The sequence below is a fragment of the Pseudophryne corroboree genome, chromosome 6 (assembly GCF_028390025.1).
Source record: "Pseudophryne corroboree isolate aPseCor3 chromosome 6, aPseCor3.hap2, whole genome shotgun sequence".
In the NCBI taxonomy this organism is placed as follows: Eukaryota; Metazoa; Chordata; class Amphibia; order Anura; family Myobatrachidae; genus Pseudophryne; species Pseudophryne corroboree.
In genome coordinates, this window is record NC_086449.1 from 149,368,552 (window position 1) to 149,396,420 (window position 27,869).

The following is a 27,869-nucleotide window of genomic DNA, read 5'->3' on the forward strand; positions in this document are numbered from 1 at the left end:
CCGAAGGTGGTGTCATCTTTTCATTTGAACCAACCTATTGTGGTGCCTGCGGCTACTCGTGACTTGGAGGAATCCAAGTTGCTTGATGTAGTCAGGGCTTTGAAGATTTATGTAGCCAGAACGGCTGGAGTCAGGAAAACTGACTCGCTGTTTATCCTGTATGCATCCAACAAGCTGGGTGCTCCTGCTTCAAAGCAAACTATTGCTCGCTGGATCTGTAACACGATTCAGCAGGCTCATTCTGCGGCGGGATTGCCGCATCCAAAATCAGTAAAAGCCCATTCCACAAGGAAAGTGGGCTCTTCTTGGGCGGCTGCCCGAGGGGTCTCGGCATTACAGCTTTGCCGAGCTGCTACTTGGTCGGGTTCAAACACCTTTGCAAAATTCTACAAGTTTGATACCCTGGCTGAGGAGGACCTTGTGTTTGCCTATTCGGTGCTGCAGAGTCATCCGCACTCTCCCGCCCGTTTGGGAGCTTTGGTATAATCCCCATGGTCCTTACGGAGTCCCCAGCATCCACTAGGACGTTGGAGAAAATAAGATTTTACTCACCGGTATCTATTTCTCGTAGTCCGTAGTGGATGCTGGGCGCCCGTCCCAAGTGCGGACTTTCTGCAATACGTGTATATAGTTATTGCTTAATAAAGGGTTATGTTATGTTGGCATCCGTTGTTTGATGCTCTGTTGTTGTTCATACTGTTAACTGGGTATGTTATCACAAGTTATACGGTGTGATTGGTGTGGCTGGTATGAGTCTGAGGAGGGGCATAGAGGGAGGAGCCAGTGCACACCAGTAGTACTAATTCTTTCTTAGAGTGCCCCTACGAGAAATAGATTTACCGGTGAGTAAAATCTTATTTTCTCGTAGTCCGCAGAGGATACTGGGCGCCCGCCCAATGCTTCGTTCTTCCTGCACTGTTACTTGGTTAAGTAATGTTGGTTAAGCCGTTGCTGTTCTTGTTTCAAGTTTGGTTAGCTTGGCTTTCCTCTTGTTGTGTATGCTGGTTTGAAATCTCACCACTATCCTTATCTATCCTTCTCTCAAAGTATGTCCGTCTCCTCGGGCACAGTTTCCTAGACTGAGTCTGATAGGAGGGGCATAGAGGGAGGAGCCAGCCCACACTGAAATTCTTAAAGTGCCCATGGCTCCTAGTGGACCCATCTATACCCCATGGTACTAAATGGACCCCAGTATCCTCTATGGACTACGAGAAAAGGATTTACCGGTAGGTAATTAAAATCCTATTTTTTCAGCCTGTGACATACTAAAATCTCAATTAGGCAGAATATTTGTCTTTTATTACAGCATTTGTCTTGATCACTTTTATGTTGGGCCTTGTTGATTATTTATTTTCACGTATTTGAAAAACATTTGTGTAACTTGCACATATGAAATTGATGTTGTTTTCATCCTAAATGTTCCTCATTTTACATAAATCCACACAGCCCCTCCACATACTGCAGGCACCAGTGCTCTTAATTGGCCGATGCTACATTGTCTTTGAAAAGTGTTCACTTTACTTTGGTGCCTTCATTTTTCATGTTACGCTGAATTCCATTAGCTCCTCTATGCACAACAAGTTACCCACTGGTACATGATGAAATGCACAGTCCAAGGTTATGTTCTGTTTCATCAGAGGTTTTAAATAAATAAAATGTATATAAATGTGATCTGTGACGATCAGGGCTGAAATGTGCAGAGAGGCATCATTATGTCTAAGGGAAGATTTATACAATAGGTTTAATGTGAGTTTATTCTGTTTCTGCAGCCTCAAAGTCGTCACCCACAACAGTGATTGGCCAGTCTACAGTGGGCGCTAAAGAGATCACCAGCCTGCTTACTGCTCCTAAGTACGTTCTATCTCTCTTCTTGTCTACTTACTTATGTCTTCGTGTCAGCTGAGGTAGCAATGCTGTGTCATGGAAGGTGGTCTTAAAGCCCAATTCATGTTTGTCCGCAATGCCAATGTTTTAGCAATGGATCAATTTTCAGCAGACTGCACTGCGATTGCACTGTGTATGCGCCACGGTACTCTACCTTTGCAAATGCAGAGCGCATCTGACATTTTATACAAGTAATTGACAGGGAGGGACCAGGTGGGGTAGTTAATGTGGGAATGACGGCAGAAACGCAGGAGTGTCATGGCAGTTTTTTGACATGTGTTTCTGCTTCTGCTGCGATCATGTACGTAGAGAAACATGCCAGCGTCGCTACTGCCGCAGCCAGTCTGCATAGCCATAGGTCAAACAAGAGTAGATGTTCCTTATTACAGGTCGAGTATCCCTTATCCTAAATTAAAAATCACACATTTTTGGTTCCCCCTAATGAGATAATGACACATATATCTGTATATTATATTTTATACCTATATAATATATCTATATATACAGTAGAGGACTCAAAAATGTGTAAATTTTGATTTTTGATAAAGGATACTCAACCTGTATTGTGCCGGTGCTGCGTATGAAATGAAATACGCAATTGCGGAGGACTTTGCAATGGCCTTGGTGGGCGTCTATGTTCACTTGCAATGATTAGCAGTTCCGTAACCTAGAAAAACGCAGTTGCGTATGCATTTGCATACAAACATGAATTGGACCCTTAATCCAGTAGTTATTTTCTCTCTACTGATTATGGGGCAGATATATTAACCTGGAGAAGGCAGTGATAAGTGCAAGGTGATAAACGCACCAGTCAATCAGCTCCTACCTGTTAATTTACATATTGGAACTGATTGGCTCTCTGTGAGCTTTGTTTGCATCAAACGTTATCACTGATGATATGAGTATTATGGTTATTGAACAACATACAGGACCAGATGTACTAAGCCTTGAAAAGTGAAAAAGTGGAAAGTGATAAATAACCAACCACCTCCTGTAATTTTTCAAACACAGCCTGTGACATGGCAGTAGTGTGGTACTTTATCACTCTCCACTTTATCACTTTTCAAGGCTTAGTACATCTGACCCTTATAATGACAGTCAATAGTACAGTGATGTCATTGGAGTCAGGCTGAGGAGTGAAGTGTATTACCATGTTTATGTGTAATTATCGGCTGACATATAAAATGTGTGAATATATGTATAAGCAAAGGATTTCTAGAGGGGGATTTCCACATGCTTTATTATCCCATGGAGAGGCTGTAACAACAGGAGCCTGTATACAGCCACCTACAGTCTCATTTGTAGTGCATAGCGTCCAACTATTTAGTGTATGAGGTTTATGCTTTGTGTGAGCCAGGATGTACAAAGGCTGATCTACCCTCTCTCCTGCTTGCTCATCCTCCCCAGTCTGTTTCTCTCTCCCTCCTAAAAGCAGACCTAGAAGTGTGCCTTAGGGAAATAGGAAAAGACAGCGTGAACCTGATCCAGCTCATAATCCATTTGGGGTGCAGACAGCACTTCAGTGAGTGCATTATATAGGGTAACAAGCTGCCACCTGTTGCTACTTGTACTGCTGCGCCTTCGTCTATATTTGTGTTGGACAGTATTATGTTGCACAGCAGCGATCATATCTTAATTAGGCCCATTGTTGTTCTCTCAAAATACAAGAGTGTAATCTCTGCATGTGGGCGGCCCTGAAATATTATAATAATAATAATTTTATTTATATAGTGCTCTTTCTCCAATAGGACTCAAGGCACTTAACAGATACATAGCATAATATAGTACAGAAAATAATGAAGTACATTTTCATAAAATACAGAAGCATGAAGATACTAAAAGGGACATTATAGAAATGCTTGAATAAACAGGAAAGTCTTGAGTCTACTTTTGAAGGATTCTATAGTTGGGGCCTCTCTCACTGTACGGGGAAGTGAGTTTCATAGAGTCGGAGCCGCATGACTAAAAAGCTCGTCCCCCAGATGAGTTACGGGAGATTCTAGGTACTGCTAAAAGTCCTTCATCTACAGATCGTAGTAATCGAGTGGGGCAGTATGGGGTCAGAAGCTGCTTCAGGTACCTTGGGCCCTGGTCATGTAATGCTTTGAAACTCAGTAAGCCAGTCTTGAAGATGATTCGCCATCTTACAGGCAGCCAGTGAAGGGAGTAGAGGATGGGTGTTATGTGGCTAGAACGGGGCAGGTTGGTTAACAGGTTGGCGGCCAGTTGACATACTTAATCCATTGAACCTGATAGACCTCTTTTTCTTAAAGTTCCCAGCTGCAGCTAGTTGCCAAATTGAGACAACTCCATTTTACTTTGGTGATGTAACCCTCGACACTGAAACGTTCCAAGCCACAGACTCGGCCTGCAGAATAGCCACACTGTGGCTCTGTGGTTGAATTTATTTATTTGTGTGTACTGTGGTTGAGTACCTGGTGGCCGCTCAGAGCCAGCCCTAGGCATAGGCAAACTAGGCAAATGCCTAGTGCATTTGGTATACAAAGGGGCACACGCAGTTTCTGCTGATTAAAATGATATGCAGCATGCCTATATTCCGTGTGTGACTGTGGGTGTATCTGCATATGAAATGCTACGCTACAGTGTATTCTGGAAATCACTGCAATGTAGCATTTTGTATGCAGATACAGCCACAGTCACACACAGAATATAGGCATGCCGCATATCATTTTAATCAGCAGAGACTGCTTGTGCATCCTAGCCACATACTAATGCAAAAAGGATGCATTTTCATCAAAAAAGGTGCCTGACGTTAGCAGAGCTGCCAGCTGATTCACGCCAGGCATCTCCTGAATTGTGTATAGAGTCCAGATCTATGCGGATACATCTCTGCAACTCTCTGCAGAGGCAGAGGTCACAGTGTTAGCGACCAAGTAAGTGCTGTGTGCGGGTGGGTTGGTTGTGCAGTAGTGTTCAGCATATGTGTAAGAGGCATTATGTGTGTCGTGTATAAATGCATTAATAATGTGCGGCAAATGTGTAATGGGCACTATGTGTGTCATTATGTGTATAAGGGTATTAATAATGTGCGGTATATGTGTAAGGGACATTATGGGGTATATTCAGTTGATGTCGGATCCCTTCCGACATGCATTTGTCGGAATGGATCTGACAAGGCCTATTCAATGCTGCCAAATCCGACTGTTGGATTTGGCCGTTCCCTACCGTCTGTGCTGCTGTCGTCAGCAGCTCCCGGTGTGTGAGATCACAGGGAGCTGCTGGAGACAGCCACCCAGCCGCATTCAGTGTCAGCCGGGGAGCACTGCTGGGAGAGAGGTGCCTGGCCGGGGGGGACGTCAGAGAGGAGCCGTGTCTTCCAGCGTCCGTGGCTCCAGTTGTCCTCGCCGGTAAGCACTCTCTCCCTCCCTCGCCCCGCTCCACCATCTCCTCACCTCAGTCCGACTTTTTTAAAAGTCAGATTGAGGTTGTCAGAAACGAGGCCAAATCCTATCGGATTTGGCCCTGTTTCCGACAGAAGCACGCGGATCGGCGGCTATTCCGCCGATCCACGTGTTTTCCGACAAGTCGGTAATTCCTGACTTGTCGGAAAAAAACAGCTCATATTGAATAGGTCGGAACTCCTAAATCTGTCGGAAGTTGCCGTCTTTCTGACAAGACGGTAGCTACCGACAGCTATTGAATACATCCCAATGTGTATAAGGGCATTAAAAAAAATTGGCATAATATGTAAGGCACATTATGTTTATAAGGACATTAATAATGTGTGTCATGTGTAAGGGACATTATGTGGTGTTATGTGTATAAACGCATTAATGCACTAGTGTGTGGCATTATGTGTATAAGGGGCTCTACTGTGTGGCGTAACATATAGAAAGGGCACTACAATGTGGTCTAATGTGAATAAAGAGCAATATGGTATGGTATAATGTGTATAAGGGGCTCTACTGTGTGGCGTAACATATAGAAAGGGCACTACAATGTGGTCTAATGTGAATAAAGAGCAATATGGTATGGTATAATGTGAATAAGGAGCAATACAGTGTGATGTAATGTGAATAAGTGGCACTACTCTGAAGAGTAATGTATATAAGGTAAAGTGGTACTACTGTGTGATGTAACGTGAATTAGGGACACTATCGCATGATAAATGTGAATAAAGTTGCACTACTGTGTGGAGTTATTTGAATTGGGGGTACTATTGTATGGCCATGCCCCTCCCCAGCAAGAACACACACCTTTTTGGGCAGTGCGCTAAATATGCGCACTGTTCCTATTTAAAGTATAGGGGGTAGGAACACAAAAATGAGAATTGCTATGGGTGAGGGGTGATGGTGCTAGGAAAGAGGCGCAGGGTCAGAGGTGGAACTAGCGGTGGTGCTAGGGGGCACAAGCCAAAATCTTGCCCAGGGCATCATATTGGTTAGGGCCAGCTCTGTGGCCACTGATTCCCAAATACTAGAAATATGTGATCTCCCTCTGCTTTACACTGAGCTCTCAGGTGGTGATAGTCATTACCAGGTCTCTGGAGGAATATTCCTTTTTCTCTTACGTCCTAGAGGATGCTGGGGTCCACATTAGTACAATGGGGTATAGACTGGTCCACCAGGAGCCATTGGCACTTTAAGAGTGTGGGCTGGCTCCTCCCTCTATGCCCCTCCTACGAGACTCAGTTTAGAAAATGTGCCCAGAGGAGCCGGTCACAGCTAGGGGAGCTCTACAGAGCTTCTTTAGAAAATTTTTTTTTTTAGAGTTTGTTATTTTACAGGGAAGCTGCTGGCAACAGCCTCCCTGCTTCGTGGGACTAAGGGGGGAGTAGTGTCCGCCCTGCGGGGTCTGAGCCACTATCTCCGCTGACAGGACACTGAGCTCCTGAGGGGATTGATTGTTCTCCGCCACAGGGGATCTCTCACCCCAGCAGCATGCCGCCACCCCCTTACAGAGCCAGAAGATTGGTGGCGAGTGAGTCACCGACCCCCCTAGCAAGCGGGGGGGCCGGTGTGAAGATGGCGACAACAGGGTGTCGCTTCGGGGCTCAGCGGTACATAGTGCAGCGCCTGCACCCTACACTGGTCACACAGCCTGTTGGTGTCCCGGGATCTCTGCCAGCATAATTCCTCAGGCCAGTATAATTTTATGAAGAGCAGGAAGACAGCGCCATTTTGGGGGCGGAGCTTCTCCTCAGAGCACTGTCAGTGAAGAGCAAGTCCCTCCAGAACAACTCCAGCTATCTCTCACGGTACCAGGGGATTGTAGAAGGTGGGGGAGGGCTGTGTAACCTATTAAGGTGCCCAGTCAGCGCTGTTTAGGGGTCTCCCATTACCTAAAAAGCGCTGTGTGTGGGTTGGCTCCAATCTCTGTGTCTCTCTTGCCATTCTTGGCGGTGAAACTTTGTCTGCCCTCCTCTGTGTGTTTGTGTAGTGTCACTATCAGTTCCAGGCTCTGCCATTTGGCCTCTCCACAGCACTGAGGGTTTTCACCAAGGTGATGGCAGAAATGATGATTCTCCTCCGCAGACGGGGTGAACATAATTCCATATCTGGACGATCTGCTGATAAAGGCACCGTCCAAGGAGAAGCTGTTACAGTCCATCCTTCTCACAACCCACCTGCTCAGGGAACACGGTTGGATCCTGAATCTTCCAAAATCAAATTTGGAACCAACCAGGAGGTTGTCCTTTCTAGGAATGATCCTCGACACGGAAGTGCAGAGGGTGTTTCTTCCAGAGGAAAAAGCGTTGGTGATACAAACAATGGTCCGGGATGTCCTAAAGCCAGCCCGGGTGTCAGTTCGTCAGTGCATTCGCCTTCTGGAAAAGATGGTGGCCTCTTATGAGGCTCTACAGTATGGGAGGTTTCATGCTCGGTCCTTCCAACTGGATCTCCTGGACAAGTGGCCGGGATTCTATCTACATATGCACCAGAGGATACGTCTGTCACCAAAGGCCAGGATTTCACTCCTCTGGTGGTTGCAACTACCTCACCTTCTGGAGGGCCGCAGGTTCGGGATTCAGGACTGGATCCTTCTAACCACGGATGTAAGTCTCCGAGGCTGGGGCACAGTCACTCAAGGGGATACCTTCCAAGTAAGGTGGTCAAGTCTGGAAGCCGGCCTGCCGATAAACATTCTAGAACTAAGAGCCGTCTACAGTGGTCTTCTCCAAGCGGCCCAACTTCTGTGAAATCGGGCCATTCAAGTGCAGTCAGACAACAGTGGCTTACATAAACCGACAGGGCGGAACGAAGAGCAGAGCGGCGATGTCAGAGGTCACAAGAATACTCCTCTGGACGGAAAAGCACGCCTTAGCGCTGTCAGCCATCTTCATTCCGGGAGTAGACAACTGGGAAGCAGACTTCCTCAGTAGACACGTTCTCCATCCGGGAAAGTGGGGCCTCCATCCGGAGGTGTTCAAGGCGGTAACAGATCTTTGAGGTCTACCCCAAATAGACATGATGGCCTCTCGTCTCAACAAGAAGCTTCGGCGTTATTGTTCCAGGTCGAGGGACCCTCAGGCAGTGGCGGTGGATACCCTGGTGTCTCCGTGGGTGTTCCAGTCAGTGTACGTGTTTCCACCACTCCCTCTCATCCCAAGAATCCTAAAGCTCATAAGGAGAACAAGGATTCAAGCGATCCTCATTACCCCAGACTGGCCAAGACGGGCTTGGTACGCGGACCTTCTGGATCTACTACAAGAAGAGCCGAGGCCTCTTCCTCTTCGAGAGGACCTGCTGCTGCAGGGTCCGTTCGCCTATCAATACTTACCGCGGCTGCGTTTGATGGCATGGAAGTTAAGTGCCTGATTCTTGCTCGGAAGGGTATTCCGAAAGAAGTGATTCCTACCCTCATACAGGCTAGGAAAGGGGTAACGTCTAAACATTACCATCGTATCTGGAAGAGATATGTCTCTTGGTGTGAGTCCAAGAAGTTTCCTGCGGTGGAATTTCAACTGGGACGTTTCCTCCTCTTCCTGCAGGCAGGAGTGGATATGGGGCTGAGATTGGGATCTGTGAAGGTCTAGCTTTCAGCCCTGTCCATTTTCTTTCAGAAACAATTGGCTGCCTTCCCTGAGGTTCAGACCTTTCTGAAGGGAGTTCTGCATATCCAACCACCCTTTGTGCCGCCTACGGCGCCTTGGGACCTTAACGTGGTATTGCGGTTTCTCCAGTTGGATTGGTTTGAGCCTCTACTGGAGGTAGAGTTCAAGTTTCTTATGTGGAAAGCGGTCACTTTGTTGGCTTTAGCTTCGGCCAGGCGTGTCTCCGAACTGGGGGCTTTGTCATGCAAAAGCCCTTACTTGATCTTCCATGAGGATAGGGCTGAGCTTCGGACTCGTCCGCAGTTCCTTCCAAAGGTTGTTTCAGCATTTCATATCAACCAACCTATCGTGGTGCCAGTGGCTACTGACTCCTCAATTACTTCAAAGTCCTTGGATGTCGTGAGGGCTCTGAAGATTTATGTGAAGAGAACATCTCGTCACAGGAAGTCAGTCTCTCTATTTTTCCCGCACGATCCCCAAAAAATTGGGTGTCCTGCAACTAAGCAGTCTATTTCTCGCTGGATTAGGTTCACTATCCAGCACGCCTATTCTACGGCGGGACTACCGTGTCCTAATTCGGTTAAGGCCCACTCTACTCGTAAGGTGGGGTCTTCCTGGGCGGATGCCCGGGGTGTCTCGGTAATGCAGCTTTGCTGAGCGGCAACTTGGTTGGGGTCGAACACGTTTGTGAGGTTCTACAAGTTCGATACTTTGGCCTCTGATGATCTGGAGTTCAGTCAATCAGTTCTGCAGGAGCCTCCGCGCTCTACCTCCCGTTCTGGGAGCTTTGGTACATCCCCATGGTACTAATGTGGACCCCAGCATCCTCTAGGACGTTAGAGAAAATAGGATTTTGGTACCTACCGGTAAATCCTTTTCTCGTAGTCCGTAGAGGAAGCTGGGCGCCCGCCCAGCGCTTAGTTTTCCTGCTAATTATTTGGTTCAGTACCACTTCGTTTAGTAGCGTACTGCATAGTTACTTAGTAAGTAACGTTTCAGCCATTTGCTGATTAGTTCAAGCTAGTTGTCTTGACGTTCCTGTATGTGTGAGCTGGTATGAATCTCACCACTATCTGTGTTAAGTCCTTCTCTCGAAGTATGTCGTCTCCTCGGCACAGTTTCTAGACTGAGTCTGGTAGGAGGGGCATAGAGGGAGGACCCAGCCCGCACTCTTAAACTCTTAAAGTGCCAATGGCTCCTGGTGGACCCGACTATACCCCATGGTACTAATGTGGACCCCAGCATCCTCTACGGACTACGAGAAAAGGATTTACCGGTAGGTACCAAAATCCTATTTTTGGCCCTATCATTTTCTTTCAGAAACAATTGACTGCCCTCGCTGAGGTTCAGACCTTTTTGAAGGGAGGAGGTTCAGACCTTTTTGAAGGGAGTTCTGCATATCCAACCTCCCTTTGTACCGCCTACGGCGCCTTTGGACCTTAACGTTGTGTTGCAGTTCCTCCAGTCGGACTGGTTTGAGCCTCTACAGGAGGTTGAGGTCAAGTTTCTCACATGGAAGGCTGTCACTTTGTTGGCCTTAGCTTCTGCTAGACGTGTGTCCGAGTTGGGGGCTTTGTCCTGTAGAAGCCCATACTTGATCTTCCATGAAGATAGGGCTGAGCTTCAGAAAAGTCCGCAGTTTCTTGTATCGGCATTTTATATCAACCAACCTATTGTGGTGCCAGTTGCTACTGACTCCTCAATTTCATCAAAGTCCTTGGATGTTGTAAGGGCTCTGAAAATCTATGTGAAGAGGACTGTTTGTCACAGAAAATCGGACTCTCTGTTTGCCCTGTGTGATCCTAAGAAACTTGGGTGTCCTGCTTCTAAGCAGACAATCTCTCACTGGATCAGGTTCACTATCCAGCATGCATATTCTACGGCAGGATTGCCGTGTCCTACGTCTGTTAAGGCCCACTCTACTCGTAAGGTGGGTTCTTCCTGGGCGGCTGCCTGGGGTGTCTCGGGTTTACACCTTTGCCAAGCGGCTACTTGGTCTGGGTCGAACACGTTTGCAAAGTTCTTCAAGTTCGATGCTTTGGCCACTGAGGACTTGAAGTTTGGTCAGTCAGTTCGGCAGGAGCCTCCGCGCTCTCCCTTCCATTCTGGGAGCTTTGGTACATCCCCGTGGTACTAATGTGGACCCCAGCATCCTCTAGGACGTAAGAGAAAATAGGATTTTGGTTACCTACTGGTAAATCCTTTTCTCGTAGTCCGTAGAGGATGCTGGGCGCCTGCCCAACGCTTCGTTTTCCTGCTATCGTTATTTGGTTCAGTACAGCTTTGTTTTAGTAGAGTACTGTATTGTTACTTGATTAAGTAATGTTTCAGCGGTTGCTGCGTTTCAAGCTAGGGTTTGAGCCCACGCCGGCAGCATGCCGCCACCCCTAACAGATGCCGAAGACGCAGTGCGGTGAGTAATACTAAGGGGGCCCAGTTAGCCGGTCCCTGGCACAAATTGCGGCATGATCACCCAGCTAAAAGGGGTTCCACACTCGTTTTTTATTATATTAAGGAGAGCCAGTATAAATAACTTAGAGGGACCGTGTGCCATTAAGGGGCTTCCCGGAGAGCAGGACCCGAGGCTCTGAGGCGCTATTTCCTGCTGCTGCTGTATAGGCTGCATGCGGGCTGCTCTTTCACAGGACCCACTGTATCACCAACGATAACTGGTACCAGGGGGTTATAGTGAAGGGGGGAGCGCAGTATCAGCGGTTTCACCACTGTGAGGTATATTACACATAATATATATACCCGGCGAGGATCTGCTCTGCCTGAGGTATCGTGTGCTGGTCCAACCTTCTCTCTGTGTCACTCCATTTAGGGTTGTCTAGAATAAGTCTGCTGTCTCTAACAATACTGCACTGTGTTTTTCTATCTTAACTCTGTTTTCTACAAAAGCACGTCTACTAATAAGTTTGTGTGTACCGCATGCAAGGCTAGGTTTACACCTTCCTCACAGGGGTCTCTAATGTGTACCCAATGTTCACTACCTTCACAGGGTAGTGATGTGAAGGAACCTGAGTGGATGGATTCCTTTAAAAATATGATTACAAACATAAATTTCGAGTTAGCCATGGCTAAACGAGAGGCAAACCCTGAAACAGTCAAACACACATTCATGTTATCCAATATTGACCACTGACAAGCTCCTCAGCGCCCCCCCCCCCCTCTTTCCTTGATGGTCTCTCATAAATGCACTCTCCCACATATATTGCTGTCTGACTCTGAATTACCAGAATTAGATAAGGATGAGTTAGGGGTGGACGAGGATAATTGTTGAGGCCCTAATTTTTGCTATTAGGGAGTTTTTCAATATTCCTGATAAGGAAGCAGAACCTACAGAGGAATTGCATTTTAACGTAAAGCCAAAATCCTCTGCAACTTTCCCAGTTTCTAAGGAATTAGATTCTCTGGCAAAGGCTGCGTGGATAAATCCTGACAAAAAAATTGTCACTCCGAAACAGGTGCTAAATTCCTTCCCGTTAGAGGATAGGAAAATCTAGGAAAACCCCCCAACATTGAAGACGTCTGTGTTCAGGCTGTCACGTAAGTTTGTACTACCTGTACCGGTGGCCATTTCTCTCAAAGAGTCTGCCGATCGCAAAATGTAGACTATTTATTCTGCAGCATGTGTAGCCCAACGCCCTACCGTAGTGTGCGTCTGGATTTTCAGAGCCATGGTCAAATGGTCTGATATTATTTTAAAAGGGTTGCATACACTAACTCAGGAGGAGATAGTTATACTACTTCGACACTTCTAAGATGCTGCAAACTTCATGAGTGGGGCTGTTAAGAAACTGTATATCATTAACGGCCGTACCTCGGCTATGGCGGTATTGGCTCGCAGAGCCCTGTGGCTGCAACATTGGTCAACCAGAAGCTGATTCTAAGAAAGGGGTAGAGAACCTTCCTTTTACAGGTGATGTGTTGTTTGGGGAAGAACTGAACAAAGTGGATATCTCAGGCGATTGCAGGTAAATCTACATATCTGCCGTCTGCTGCGCCACCTGCTAGAGGTCCCTATCCTGGGCCCTCTCTGCAGTCCTTTCGTGTGACCAGATTTAGAGGCAGAGCCAGAGGTGCCTCCAATGCTGCTAGAGGAACCTGCGGTAAGGCCTGTAAACCAGTGGCTGCTGGAACTTCGGACCAGGCCTCCGGATCCTCTTCCACAAAGCCCACCGTATGAGGGGTGGCCCCAGCAGCAAGGCAATTTTCAGGTAGGTGCTCGCCTTCAACACTTCACCCACATATGGGCAGAGTCTTGCCGGGATCTCTTGGTTGAGAGATCTCGTATCCCAAGGGTACCGGCTGGAAATCTATGAACTCCCTTCTCACAGATTCTTCAGGTCGGGCTTACCAGCTTCACCTACAGCAAGCGTTACCTTGCAAGAAGCAGTTCAGAACCTGTTTTCAACAGGAGTTATTGTTCCAGTACCTCCTCAACTCCACACACAGGGGTTTTATTCAAGCCTCTTTGTAGTCCCGAAACCGGATGGCTCTGTACGGCCGATCCTGAACCCCAAGTTCCTGAACCCTTATCTTCGAGTGTTTAAATTCAAGATGGAATCACTGAGAGCAGTGATAGCATGTCTGGAGGAGGGAGAGTTCCTGGTATCCCTGGGTGTAAAGGATGCATACCTGCATATCCCAATATGGCCACCTCATCAGGCGTTCCTACAATTCGCTGTACTTGACCAAAACTTCGTTACTGCTTCAGAACGAGGGATCCGCAAGCGGTAGACGCTCTGACGACACAATGGACTTACCAGTTTGTGTACCTTTTTCCTCCGCTTCCTCTCATTCTAAAAGTTTTAAAAAGAATCAAAAAGGAAAGAGTTCTGGCAATTCTGGTTGCCCCAGATTGGCCTCGACAGGGCCTGGTATGCGGACCTCCTGACTCTGGCTCAGGAGGTACCCTGGCCTCTGCCGCTACGCAAAGACCTTCAACAAGGACCGTTTGTTTATCCAGACTTACAGCGGCTACGCTTTACGGCTTGTAAGTTGAAAGGGAGAATTTAACTAGAAAGGGTCTCCCATCCAAGTTTATTTCCACTGCTAGGTGATTCATCGCGCCCCATTATCTCTTGCACACCCTTGTGGCGTGCAATATTTTTATTATATGGAGTATTACCTCCAATCATAATTGTGTGAGTGGTTAAATATTGCACGGACAAAGGGCGTGCAATGAATAGGTGGTCGAAGCCCCTTGCAACGGCATGAACAGCGCACGCAGGGACTGATGAATCACCCAGTAGGTGCTTTGGTTGGGGGATTGGCGGGTGCGTGGAGGACGTGGATGGGATCCGGGGTTGCTGCGGGAGGAGGAGGGGCGGTTGTGGTGGTGCTGCAGGTGGAGGAGGGGCTGGTGCAGTGGTGCCGCGGGTGGGGGAGGGTGCATGGGTGCCGTGAGTGGGGGTTCGGTTCCACGGTGGGTGGGTGAGGGGCAGATGCGGTGGTGTGGCAGGAGGGGCGGGGTTGCTGCGGGTGAGGGCGGGGGTCCGGTGCTACCGCAGGTGCTGGAGGGGGTGTGTGGGGGTGCCGAGGATGGGGCCCAGAGGTACTGTGAGTGGGGGAGGGGCGGGTAATGCTTATCCTGCTTCTCCTGTCAGCTAAGCTGCTGTCCTTCCTTTGGCAGTGGCTCTCCCGGAGACTCGCACAGCAGCCAGTCACTATTGTTAGCGCCGATATCCCAACGCGTCGCATTACAAGGAGGAAGATGCACTCAATAAACTACAGCTCCCAGCAGCCCTAAGGGCCGGAATGCTTCGGCCTTAAGGGCTGTTGGGAGCTGTAGTTTATTTAGTGCGTCTACTTCCCTGTAATGCGGCGCCTTAGGACACTGGTGCTAACAATAGTGACTGGCTGGCAGAACTGAGTGACTGGCTGAATCAATGTAAAAGTTGAGAGTGCAGTGTCAGTGATACTGCACACAGGCCTGGCGCTAGCCGCTCAGCAAAGGGATGCAGTGCAGGGAGTCACCAGGAAGGAGAGGCGTTCTCCCTGATGTGCATCCCTGTGCTGAGCTACTGCTGCTATCCCTGCTGCTGCTGCCGGCTGCTGTCACACATGCAGCGGCGCCAGCAGCACAAAACCCCCTCTCCCCCTCGGCGGCGGCAGCACAAAGCCTCCTCTCCCCCTCCCCTCCCCTGTTGGACACTCAGTGGCCGGGCGGGAGCCAAAGGAGGCGGAGCTAGATGGGAATAAGGGGCGGAGCTAGACGGGACCATGCTGCAGCAGGAGGATGAGTGGCTACAGCTTCGGCCAGCCAGACTTCATTAGGTAAGTGTCTGGAAAGAGAGTGAATGTGTGTGTGTGTGTGTGTGTGTGTGTGTGTATACAGTGACTGTGTATACTGTATATATGTGTGACTGTATGTATGTAATGTATGTGTGTGTGTTTGTGTGTATATATATATATATATATATATATGTGTGTGTGTTTGTATGTGTGACTGCGGCATAATGTGTGTAAGCGGCACTGGTACAGGGTGCATTACGTGTGTAAGCGGCCACACTGCTGTACCCGTGGCAATGCCCCCTTTTCGAATTTGATTACATTTTTATGTGTAAATTGTTGGAGGGTATGTTGCTGCAGATGCAGTGGGCCTATTTTGGGGTGTGGGGCTGAGCTGCATCTCCATCAGTCCCACTGCTAATACTGCTCTGTGAAAACACAGCAGGCAAAGGGCAGAGCCTCCCATTGGATGTAAGCTGTGTGGGAGGGCGGTTCTCACCCAATCAGCTGTGGACTGGGTGTGATAGACATGCCACTAACCCAGTGAGAGCTCCTAGCCACGCCCAGCGTTAGAGGCTCAGGCACAGAGTCACAGATCTGGGCTATTATATAGGAGATGGTCCAGGCCCGTATGGTGGTTACATCCACACCCTTTCCCGCAAAAGGACAGGATACGGTGGGAATCCTCCCCTAGGGTAGACAAAGCATTGACGCGCTTATCAAAAAAGATAGCACTGTCATCCCAAGATACGGCTACCCTCAAGGATCCTGCTGACCGCAAGCAGGAGGTTACCATGAAGTCCATTTACACACATTCTGGTGCAATACTCAGACCAACAATTGCGTCGGCCTGGGTTTGTAGTGCTGTAGTAGCATGGACAGATTCCTTATCGGCGAAAATTGAGACCCTTGATATGGATATTATTTTATTGACTCTAGGGCATATAAAAGATGCTGTGTTATATATGAGGGATGCTCATAGAGACATTTGTTTACTGAGTTCCAGAATAAACGCTATGTCTATTTCTGCTAGGCGAGTCTTATGGACCCGACAGTGGACGGGTGATGCCGACTCGAAGAAGCATATGTAGTTGTTACCTTACAAAGGTGAGGAATTATTTGGAGAAGGCCTCTCGGACCTCGTCTCCACAGCTACGGCAGGTAAATCAAATTTTTTGCCTTATGTTCCCTCACAGCTTAAGAAAGCGCCTCATTATCAAATGCAGTCCTTTCGTTCAAATAAAAGCAAAAGAGTACGTGGATCGTACTTTCTTGCCAGAGGTAAGGGCAGAGGAATAAAGCTGCACAACACAGCTAGTTCCCAGGAACAAAAGTCCTCCCCAGCCTCTGCGAAATCCACTGCATGACGCTGGGGCTCCCCTGATGGAGTCCGCTCAAGTGGGGGCACGTCTTCGACTTTTCAGCCACATCTGGGTTCACTCACAGGTGGATCCCTGGGCAATAGAAATTGTTTTGCAGGGATACAAGCTGGAATTCGAAGAGGTGCCCCCTCGCCGGTTTTTCAAATCGGCCCTGCCAGCTTCTCCTTCAGAGAGGAAGTTAATGTTAGATGCGATTCAAAAATTGTATCTTCAACAGGTGGTGGTCAAGGTTCCCCTACTGCAACAAGGGAGGGGATATTACTCAACCCTGTTTGTGGTCCCGAAACCGGACGGTTCGGTCAGACCCATTTCTCTAACGTCCTAGTGGATGCTGGGGACTCTGAAAGGACCATGGGGAATAGCGGCTCCGCAGGAGACTGGGCACAAAAGTAAAAAGCTTTAGGACTACCTGGTGTGCACTGGCTCCTCCCCCCATGACCCTCCTCCAAGCCTCAGTTAGATTTTTGTGCCCGAACGAGACGGGTGCAGGCTAAGGGGCTCTCCTGAGCTGCTTAGTGGAAAAGTTTAAAGTAGGTTTTTTATTTTCAGTGAGACCTGCTGGCAACAGGCTCACTGCATCGAGGGACTAAGGGGAGAGAAGCGAACTCACCTGCGTGCAGAGTGGATTGGGCTTCTTAGGCTACGGGACATTAGCTCCAGAGGGACGATCACAGGCCCAGCCATGGATGGGTCCCGGAGCCGCGCCGCCGGCCCCCTTACAGAGCCAGAAGACTGAAGAGGTCCGGAAAATCGGCGGCAGAAGACGTCCTGTCTTCTATAAGGTAGCGCACAGCACCGCAGCTGTGCGCCATTGCTCTCATGCACACTTCACACTCCGGTCACTGAGGGTGCAGGGCGCTGGGGGGGGGGCGCTCTGAGACGCAATAAAACACCTTTTTGTTGGCAAAAAATACATCACATATAGCTCCTGGGCTATATGGATGCATTTAACCCCTGCCAAATTTCCATAGAAAAGCGGGAGAAAGGCCGCCGAGAAGGGGGCGGAGCCTATCTCCTCAGCACACTGGCGCCATTTTTCCTCACAGCTCCGTTGGAGGAAGGCTCCCTGACTCTCCCCTGCAGTCCTGCACTACAGAAACAGGGTAAAACAAAGAGAGGGGGGCACTAAATTGGCATAGAAATACATACAGCAGCTATATTAGGGAAAAACACTTATATAAGGTTATCCCTGTATATATATAGCGCTCTGGTGTGTGCTGGCAAACTCTCCCTCTGTCTCCCCAAAGGGCTAGTGGGGTCCTGTCCTCTATCAGAGCATTCCCTGTGTGTGTGCTGTGTGTCGGTACGTTGTGTCGACATGTATGAGGAGGAAAATGGTGTGGAGGCGGAGCAATTGCCTGTGTTAGTGATGTCACCCCCTAGGGAGTCGACACCTGACTGGATGGTCTTATGGAAAGATTTACGTGATAGTGTCAGCACTTTACAAAAGACTGTTGACGACATGAGACAGCCGGCAAATCAGTTAATACCTGTACAGGCGTCTCAAACACCGTCAGGGGCTATAAAGCGCCCGTTACCTCAGGTCGATACAGACACGGACACTGACTCCAGTGTCGACGGTGAGGAAACAAACGTATTTTCCAGTAGGGCCACACGTTACATGATCACGGCAATGAAGGAGGTTTTGAACATTTCTGATACTACAAGTACCACAAAAAAGGGTATTATGTGGGGTGTGAAAAAACTACCCGTAGTTTTTCCCGAATCAGATGAATTGAATGAGGTGTGTGATGAAGCGTGGGTTTCCCCCGATAAGAAACTGCTAATTTCTAAAAAATGATTGGCATTATACCCTTTCCCGCCAGAGGTTAGGGCGCGTTGGGAAACACCCCCTAGAGTGGATAAGGCGCTCACGCTTATCAAAACAAGTGGCGTTACCGTCTCCTGATACGGCCGCCCTAAAGGAACCAGCTGATAGAAAGCTGGAAAATATCCTTAAGAGTATATACACACATACTGGTATTATACTACGACCAGCAATCGCCTCAGCCTGGATGTGCAGTGCTGGGGTGGCTTGGTCGGATTCCCTGACTGCAAATATTGATACCCTGGACAGGGACAATATATTATTGACTATAGAGCATTTAAAGGATGCATTCCTATATATGCGAGATGCACAGAGAGACATTTGCACTCTGGCATCAAGAGTAAGTTCGATGTCCATTTCTGCCAGAAGAGGATTATGGACGCGACAGTGGTCAGGGGATGCGGATTCCAAACGGCATATGGAAGTATTGCCGTATAAAGGGGAGGAGTTATTTGGGGGCGGTCTATCGGACCTGGTGGCCACGGCAACGGCTGGGAAATCCACCTTTTTACCCCAAGTCACCTCGCAGCAGAAAAAGATACCGTCTTTTCAGGCTCAGTCCTTTCGTCCCCATAAGGGGAAGTGGGCAAAAGGCCACTCATATATGCCCCAGGGCAGAGGAAGGGGAAAAAGACTGCAACAGACAGCCTCTTCCCACGAACAGAAGCCCTCCCCCGCTTCTGCCAAGTCCTCAGCATGACGCTGGGGCCTTACAAGCGGACTCAGACACGGTGAGGGCCCGTCTCAAGATTTTCAGCGCGCAGTGGGCTCACTCGCAAGTGGACCCCTGGATCCTGCAGGTAGTATCTCAGGGGTACAAATTGGAATTCGAGACGTCTCCCCCTCGCCGGTTCCTGAAGTCTGCTTTACCAACGTCTACCCCCGACAGGGAGGCGGTATTGGAAGCCATTCACAAGCTGTATTCCCAGCAAGTGATAATCAAGGTACCCCTCCTACAACAGGGAAAGGGGTATTACTCCACGCTGTTTGTGGTACCGAAGCCGGACGGCTCGGTGAGACCCATTTTAAATCTGAAAGCCTTGAACACTTACATAAAAAGGTTCAAGTTCAAGATGGAGTCACTCAGAGCAGTGATAGCGAACCTGGAAGAAGGGGACTACATGGTGTCTCTGGACATCAAGGATGCTTACCTCCATGTCCCAATTTGCCCTTCTCACCAAGGGTACCTCAGGTTTGTGGTACAGAACTGTCACTATCAGTTTCAGACGCTGCCGTTTGGATTGTCCACGGCACCCCGGGTCTTTACCAAGGTAATGGCCGAAATGATGATTCTTCTTCGAAGAAAAGGCGTCTTAATTATCCCTTACTTGGACGATCTCCTGATAAGGGCAAGGTCCAGAGAACAGTTAGAGGTCGGAGTAGCACTATCTCAAATAGTACTACGACAGCACGGATGGATTCTAAATATTCCAAAATCGCAGCTGATTCCGACGACACGTCTGCTGTTCCTAGGGATGATTCTGGACACAGTACAGAAAAAGGGTTTCTCCCGGAAGAGAAAGCCAAGGAGTTATCCGACCTAGTCAGGAAGCTCCTAAGACCAGGCCAGGTGTCAGTGCATCAGTGCACAAGGGTCCTGGGAAAGATGGTGGCTTCTTACGAAGCGATTCCATTCGGCAGATTCCACGCAAGAACTTTTCAGGTGGATCTGCTAGACAAATGGTCCGGATCGCATCTTCAAATGCATCAGCGGATAACCCTGTCTCCAAGGACAAGGGTGTCTCTCCTGTGGTGGTTACAGAGTGCTCATCTCCTAGAGGGCCGCAGATTCGGCATTCAGGATTGGGTCCTGGTGACCACGGATGCCAGCCTGAGAGGCTGGGGAGCAGTCACACAGGGAAAAAATTTCCAGGGCTTGTGGTCAAGCATGGAAACGTCACTTCACATAAATATCCTGGAACTAAGGGCCATTTACAATGCCCTAAGTCAGGCAAGGCCTCTGCTTCAGGGTCAGCCAGTATTGATCCAGTCGGACAACATCACGGCAGTCGCCCACGTAAACAGACAGGGCGGCACAAGAAGCAGGAGGGCAATGACGGAAGTGGCAAGGATTCTTCGCTGGGCGGAAAATCATGTTATAGCACTGTCAGCAGTGTTCATTCCGGGAGTGGACAACTGGGAAGCAGACTTCCTCAGCAGACACGATCTCCACCCGGGGGAGTGGGGACTTCACCCAGAAGTCTTCCACATGATTGTAAACCGTTGGGAAAAACCAAAGGTGGACATGATGGCGTCTCGCCTCAACAAAAAACTGGACAGATATTGCTCCAGGTCAAGGGACCCTCAGGCAATAGCTGTGGACGCTCTGGTAACACCGTGGGTGTACCGGTCAGTGTATGTGTTCCCTCCTCTTCCTCTCATACCAAAAGTACTAAGAATCATAAGAAGGAGAGGAGTATACTCGTGGCTCCGGATTGGCCAAGAAGGACTTGGTACCCGGAAATTCAAGAGATGCTCACGGAAGAACCGTGGCCTCTACCTCTAAGACAGGACCTGCTCCAGCAGGGACCATGTCTGTTCCAAGACTTACCGCGGCTGCGTTTGACGGCATGGCGGTTGAACGCCGGATCCTGAAGGAAAAAGGCATTCCGGATGAAGTCATCCCTACCCTGATCAAAGCCAGGAAGGATGTAACCGTACAACATTATCACCGTATTTGGCGTAAATATGTTGCGTGGTGCGAGGCCAGGAAGGCCCCTACAGAGGAATTTCAACTGGGTCGATTCCTGCATTTCCTGCAAACAGGACTGTCTATGGGCCTCAAATTAGGGTCCATTAAGGTTCAAATTTCGGCCCTGTTGATTTTCTTCCAAAAAGAACTAGCTTCTGTTCCTGAAGTTCAGACGTTTGTCAAGGGAGTACTGCATATACAGCCTCCTTTTGTGCCTCCAGTGGCACCTTGGGATCTCAATGTAGTTTTGGGATTCCTAAAATCACATTGGTTTGAACCACTCACCACTGTGGACTTGAAATATCTCACATGGAAAGTGGTGATGTTGTTAGCCCTGGCTTCAGCCAGGCGTGTATCAGAATTGGCGGCTTTATCCTATAAAAGCCCGTACCTAATTTTTCATACGGACAGGGCAGAATTGAGGACTCGTCCTCAATTTCTCCCTAAGGTGGTTTCAGCATTTCACTTAAACCAACCTATTGTGGTGCCTGCGGCTACTAGGGACTTGGAGGATTCCAAGTTGCTGGACGTAGTCAGGGCCCTGAAAATATATGTTTCCAGGACGGCTGGAGTCAGAAAATCTGACTCGCTGTTTATCCTGTATGCACCCAACAAGCTGGGTGCTCCTGCTTCTAAGCAGACGATTGCTCGTTGGATTTGTAGTACAATTCAGCTTGCACATTCTGTGGCAGGCCTGCCACAGCCAAAATCTGTAAAAGCCCATTCCACAAGGAAAGTGGGCTCATCTTGGGCGGCTGCCCGAGGGGTCTCGGCTTTACAACTTTGCCGAGCAGCTACTTGGTCAGGGGCAAACACGTTTGCTAAATTCTACAAATTTGATACCCTGGCTGAGGAGGACCTGGAGTTCTCTCATTCGGTGCTGCAGAGTCATCCGCACTCTCCCGCCCGTTTGGGAGCTTTGGTATAATCCCCATGGTCCTTTCGGAGTCCCCAGCATCCACTAGGACGTTAGAGAAAATAAGAATTTACTTACCGATAATTCTATTTCTCATAGTCCGTAGTGGATGCTGGGCGCCCATCCCAAGTGCGGATTGTCTGCATTACTTGTACATAGTTATTGTTACAAAAATCGGGTTTTTGTTGTTGTGAGCCATCTTTTCAGAGGCTCCTTCTGTTATCATACTGTTAACTGGGTTCAGATCACAAGTTGTACGGTGTGATTGGTGTGGCTGGTATGAGTCTTACCCGGGATTCAAGATCCTTCCTTATTGTGTACGCTCGTCCGGGCACAGTATCTTAACTGAGGCTTGGAGGAGGGTCATGGGGGGAGGAGCCAGTGCACACCAGGTAGTCATAAAGCTTTTTACTTTTGTGCCCAGTCTCCTGCGGAGCCGCTATTCCCCATGGTCCTTTCGGAGTCCCCAGCATCCACTACGGACTATGAGAAATAGAATTATCGGTAAGTAAATTCTTATTTTTAAATTTAAAATCCCTGAACATATACTTGAAAAGGTTCAAGTTCAAGATGGAATCACTCAGGGCGTCATCGCCAGCCTGGAAGGGGGGGATTTTATGGTATCCCTGGACATAAAGGATGCGCACCTTCATGTTCCAATATATCCACCTCATCAGGCGTACCTGAGATTTGCGGTACAGGATTGTCATTACCAATTTCAGACGTTGCCGTTTGGGCTTTCCACGGCCCCGAGGATTTTCACCAAGGTAATGGCGGAAATGATGGTGCTCCTGCGCAAGCAGATTGTCACAATTATCCCGTACTTGGACGATCTCCTCATAAAAGCGAGATCTCGAGAGAAATTACTAACATCGTGTCACTTTCAGTGAAGGTGTTACAGCAACACGGCTGGATTCTCAATATCCCGAAGTCGCAGCTGGTTCCTACGACTCATCTGACCTTCTTGGGCATGATTCTGGACATAGACCAGAAAAAGGTTTTTCTTCCGACGGAAAAAGCTCAGGAACTCATGACTCTAGTCAGGAACCTATTGAAGCCAAAACAGGTGTCAGTGCATCACTGCACTCGAGTCCTGGGGAAGATGGTGGCATCATACGAAGCCATTCCCTGCGGCAGGTTCCATGCGAGGACCTTCCAATGGGACCTACTGGACAAGTGGTCCGGGTCACATCTTCAAATTCATCAGCGGATCACACTGTCCCCCAGTGCCAGGGTGTCTCTCCTGTGGTGGCTGCAGAGTGCTCACCTCCTAGAAGGACGCAGGTTCGGCATTCAGGACTGGATCCTGGTGACCACGGACGCAAGCCGCCGAGGTTGGGGAGCAGTCACACAGGGAAGAAATTTCCAAGGTCTTTGGTCAAGTCTAGAGACTTGTCTCCACATCAACGTCCTGGAGTTGAGGGCCATATACAACGCCCTACGTCAAGCGGAGGCATTACTTCGCGACAAACCAGTTCTGATCCAATCAGACAATGTCACCGCAGTAGCTCATGTAAACCGCCAAGGCGGCACAAGGAGCAGAGTGGCAATGGCGGAGGCCACCAGGATTCTTCGCTGGGCGGAAAATCATGTAAGCGCACTGTCAGCAGTGTTCATTCCGGGAGTGGACAACTGGGAAGCAGATTTCCTTAGCAGACACGATCTGCATCCGGGAGAGTGGGGACTTCATAATGAAGTCTTCACGCAGATTGCAAGTCGGTGGGGACTGCCCCAAATAGACATGATGGCGTCCCGTCTCAACAAAAAGCTAAAAAGGTATTGCGCCAGGTCAGGAGATCCTCAGGCGGTAGCTGTGGACGCCCTGGTGACACCGTGGGTGTTCCGGTCGGTCTATGTATTTCTTCCGCTCCCTCTCATACCCAAGGTGTTGAGAATAATAAGACAAAGAGGAGTGAGAACAATCCTCATTGTTCCTGGTATCCGGATCTGCAGGAGATGCTCACAGAAGATCCGTGGCCGCTTCCTCTAAGACAGGACCTGCTGCAACAGGGGCCCCGTCTGTTCCAAGACTTACCGCGGCTGCGTTTGACGGCATGGCGGTTGAACGCCGGATCCTAGCGGAGAAAGGTATTCCGGATGAGGTCATTCCTACGCTAATAAAGGCTAGGAAGGACGTGACATCTAAACATTTTCACCGAATATGGCGAAAATATGTTTCTTGGTGTAAGGCCAGGAATGCTCCTACAGAAGAATTCCATCTGGGCCGCTTCCTTCACTTCCTACAAACGGGAGTGAATTTGGGCCTAAAATTAGGTTCTATTAAGGTTCAGATTTCGGCCTTATCCATTTTCTTTCAAAAGGAATTGGCCTCTCTTCCCGAAGTACAGACGTTTGTAAAGGGAGTACTGCATATTCAGCCTTTTGTACCTCCGGTGGCGCCTTGGGACCTTAACGTGGTGTTAAGCTTCCTTAAGTCACATTGGTTTGAACCACTTAAAACAGTGGAGATGAAATATCTCACTTGGAAGGTGGTCATGTTGTTAGCCTTAGCTTCGGCTAGGCGAGTTTCGGAATTAGCGGCTTTATCACATAAAAGCCCCTATCTGGTTTTCCATACGGATAGAGCGGAATTGCGGATCCTTCCTCAATTCCTACCTAAGGTGGTCTCATCCTTTCATATGAACCAACCTATTGTCGTAACAACAGAAAAAATTGCTGTGTCTGTGTCTAACGATTATTCATTAAGCCTGATCTTATTGACCCGAACCTGGAATTAATAATGTCAAAAGCACGTTCGCCTCTATAAGGAGTTGTGTGATACTCCTAACTAGATGAACCAAAAAAAGAAATTAATAAAGGCGCTCATTACATTTAGACATTATAATAACCTGAGTTCTATTACAACCAAAGAGTCAAATGGATTTATAAAAATGAATATTTAATTATCAAGATGAATCAATAAAAACCACTTGGTTTAAAACAAGCTCATATATAATTTGAATACATAATCCCTATCCTCACTGAATTTGCCACATATATCAAAATATAACTGCTATATGAAGAAGTTTGTTTATTGAATGAAACACAGTTGCTGATGGACCCGAGCGTCCTCGGGTAAGTCCAGAGAATGCCCAATGTTTAGTAGAACTGGAGGGTTCGTGGCCTGTATGTCCGTGTGGAACGGGAACATGCTCGGGTCCATCAGCCCTATTGGAGAGGTAACTCAATGTTCATTTGCAATATATATAACGCCCACTTGAATTCTGAAGCCATTTCCCCAACGGCTTAACATTCTAGAGCCTATATTGGCTACACACGCAGAAACTGTGTTTCATTCAATAAACAAAGTTCTTCATATAGCAGTTTTGGCAACAGTGTTCCACAAGCATGGTAACAGATTGTTACACTTGAACTTTCATCAGCTACTTCGGTCAGCTCTATTGCTTATAGTGTTCATTGAAACATTTATGCATCTTATGTGATTCTTATATTTTGATATATGTGGCAAATTCAGTGAGGATAGGGATTATGTATTCAAATTATATATGAGCTTGTTTTAAACCAAGTGGTTTTTATTGATTAATCTTGATAATTAAATATTCATTTTTATAAATCCATTTGACTCTTTGGTTGTAATAGAACTCAGGTTATTATAATGTAATGAGCGCCTTTATTCATTTCTTTTTTTTATTTCTTTTTTTGGTTCAACCTATTGTCGTGCCTGTGGCTACACGTGACTTGGAGGATTCCGAGTCCCTGGATGTGGTCAGGGCTTTGAAAATTTACGTGGCCAGAACGGCTAGGATCAGAAAAACAGAAGCACTGTTTGTCCTGTATGCAGCCAACAAGGTTGGCAGCCCTGCTTCCAAGCAGACTATTGCTCGCTGGATCTGTAGCACGATTCAGCAGGCGCATTCTACGGCAGGATTGCCGTTACCAAAATCGGTTAAGGCCAATTCCACTAGGAAGGTGGCTCGTCTTGGGCGGCTGCCCGAGCGGTCTCGGCACTACAGTTGTGCCGAGCTGCTACTTGGTCGGGGTCAAACACCTTTGCGAAGTTCTATAAGTTTGATACCCTGGCTGAGGAGGACCTCCTGTTTGCTCAATCGGTGCTGCAGAGTCATCCGCACTCTCCCGCTCGTTTGGGAGCTTTGGTATAATCCCCATGGTCCTTACGGAGTCCCAGCATCCTCTAGGACGTTAGAGAAAATAAGATTTTAAACCTACCAGTAAATCTTTTTCTCGTAGTCCGTAGAGGATGCTGGGCGCCCGTCCCAAGTGCGGACTACTTCTGCAAGACTTGTATATAGTTATTGCTTCCATAAGGGTTATGTTGTGGTTTAATCGGTTTTGTACCAATGATATGTTGTTTTTTCATACTATTAACTAGATAGTATATCTCAAGTTATACGGTGTGGCTGGTATGAATCTTGCCCTTAGATTAACTAAAATCCTTTCCTCATACTGTCCGTCTCCTCTGGGCACAGTTTCTCTAACTGAGGTCTGGAGGAGGGGCATAGAGGGAGGAGCCAGTGCACACCCAGATCCAAAGTCTTTCTTAAAGTCCCCATGTCTCCTGCGGAGCCCGTCTATCCCCATGGTCCTTACGGAGTCCCAGCATCCTCTACGGACTACGAGAAAAAGATTTACCGGTAGGTTTAAAATCTTATTTTTTGCGAACACTTCATTTGAGCAGCTTATATTTGACATGCAGGAGAGGTCTTATGTTCCCTTTGTAATGACAGCGACAGAAATCTATTGATTTCATGTTGCTTTAAAGTAGCGGTGTAAATGTATGAAGAACATTTGAAACTGTAAAATGTTACTAATATTATTATTTGTTACTTTTCTGAAGGCTCCAGTTGTATGTGACTTTGTTGCCTGAACTGCCTAACCAGATCCAGCTGCTCACAAAGCACTGTTTTCTATGACTCATGCATTGTAGTGTACCTGCCGCCTACACACCGCGGCGGAGGCCTTTATTTTCTGGGTAGAACTAATATCTAGCCTATTATTTTACTATGAATGTCACTGATGTTGCTAGGTCCTGATCATGTAATGTGTCTGTGGGCTGCAGTCTCATGAATGAGCCCACACAATTACCGCCTCCGCTATGTTTATGTAAATGTCTTCAACCCAGGATGTGCATGTAATTTTGTTGTGCTGCCTGTTTATCCATGCTGGTTGTCTTACCTGTTCTAAGGATGGGCTCATTTTAGCCCAAATCAGATTGAACCGAAAATTAAAACTTTGCAAATTTGTGTGTGATGTTTCCGTATCACTAATCCATTCATATACAACTACTTACAGGAACATAACTGTCTCAGTGCTAATTTGTCTATAGATGATTTATGGTTTGATGGTTTATAGGGGGATTTTATTTTTATGTATGTAAACGATGCTGTTTAAGCATCAACAGTGCTTTGCTGCTTTTCATGCAGTTCACAGTCTGTACTGTCATGTCCACAGACTCAGTCTTTGAAACGTGTATCTGCCGTATATGTTCTATGCGTCAAATCTGTTTTGTTTTTTTCTTAGTATAATTTTATTTATTGCTCTCTTTCCACAGAATGGGCTCTGAAAATGTGTCATCCAGCTCATCACCTTCTGCTCTGATCCCCAGTACTTCTGGTCCTAGCGCGTTTCACTCCATCCAAAGTCGGCTGGTGTCCAGTATTGTCCCAGGTATGCAGAGCCAGCAGGCTGGAACATTGACAGGTACTGCTGCCAGATTTTACATGATATAAATGTTTCTGGGGTGTCAAGGTGCTCAAACTGAAAAATAGTTGACCAGAATTTTTCAGAATACTGTTTATAGGTATGCAGTGTTTTAATAATTGCTGAGTATTTGTATTCTGTTTGGTTGGAATCTGTCAGTTATCAGAGCATCTAATGGCAGTAGTTTGCAATGGTCTTCACTCCCCAATAGACGTCTGTGTCTTTACTTGTGTGAT

At 47.8% G+C, this 27,869-nt stretch overlaps 1 protein-coding gene across 4 annotated transcripts in view; it reads left to right on the forward strand.

The window, feature by feature from the left end:
- KANSL3 (KAT8 regulatory NSL complex subunit 3) overlaps positions 1 to 27,869 on the forward strand; it is a 121,929-nt gene that overhangs the window by 62,199 nt on the left and 31,861 nt on the right. For 3 of the 4 annotated variants that reach the window (XM_063932012.1, XM_063932014.1, XM_063932015.1), the window contains exons 17-18: positions 1,770 to 1,851; positions 27,485 to 27,633. In XM_063932012.1, the coding sequence (XP_063788082.1) occupies positions 1,770 to 1,851; positions 27,485 to 27,633 (231 nt within the window). The remainder of the gene's footprint in view (positions 1 to 1,769; positions 1,852 to 27,484; positions 27,634 to 27,869) is intronic. The other variant, XM_063932013.1, reaches the window with a different exon arrangement.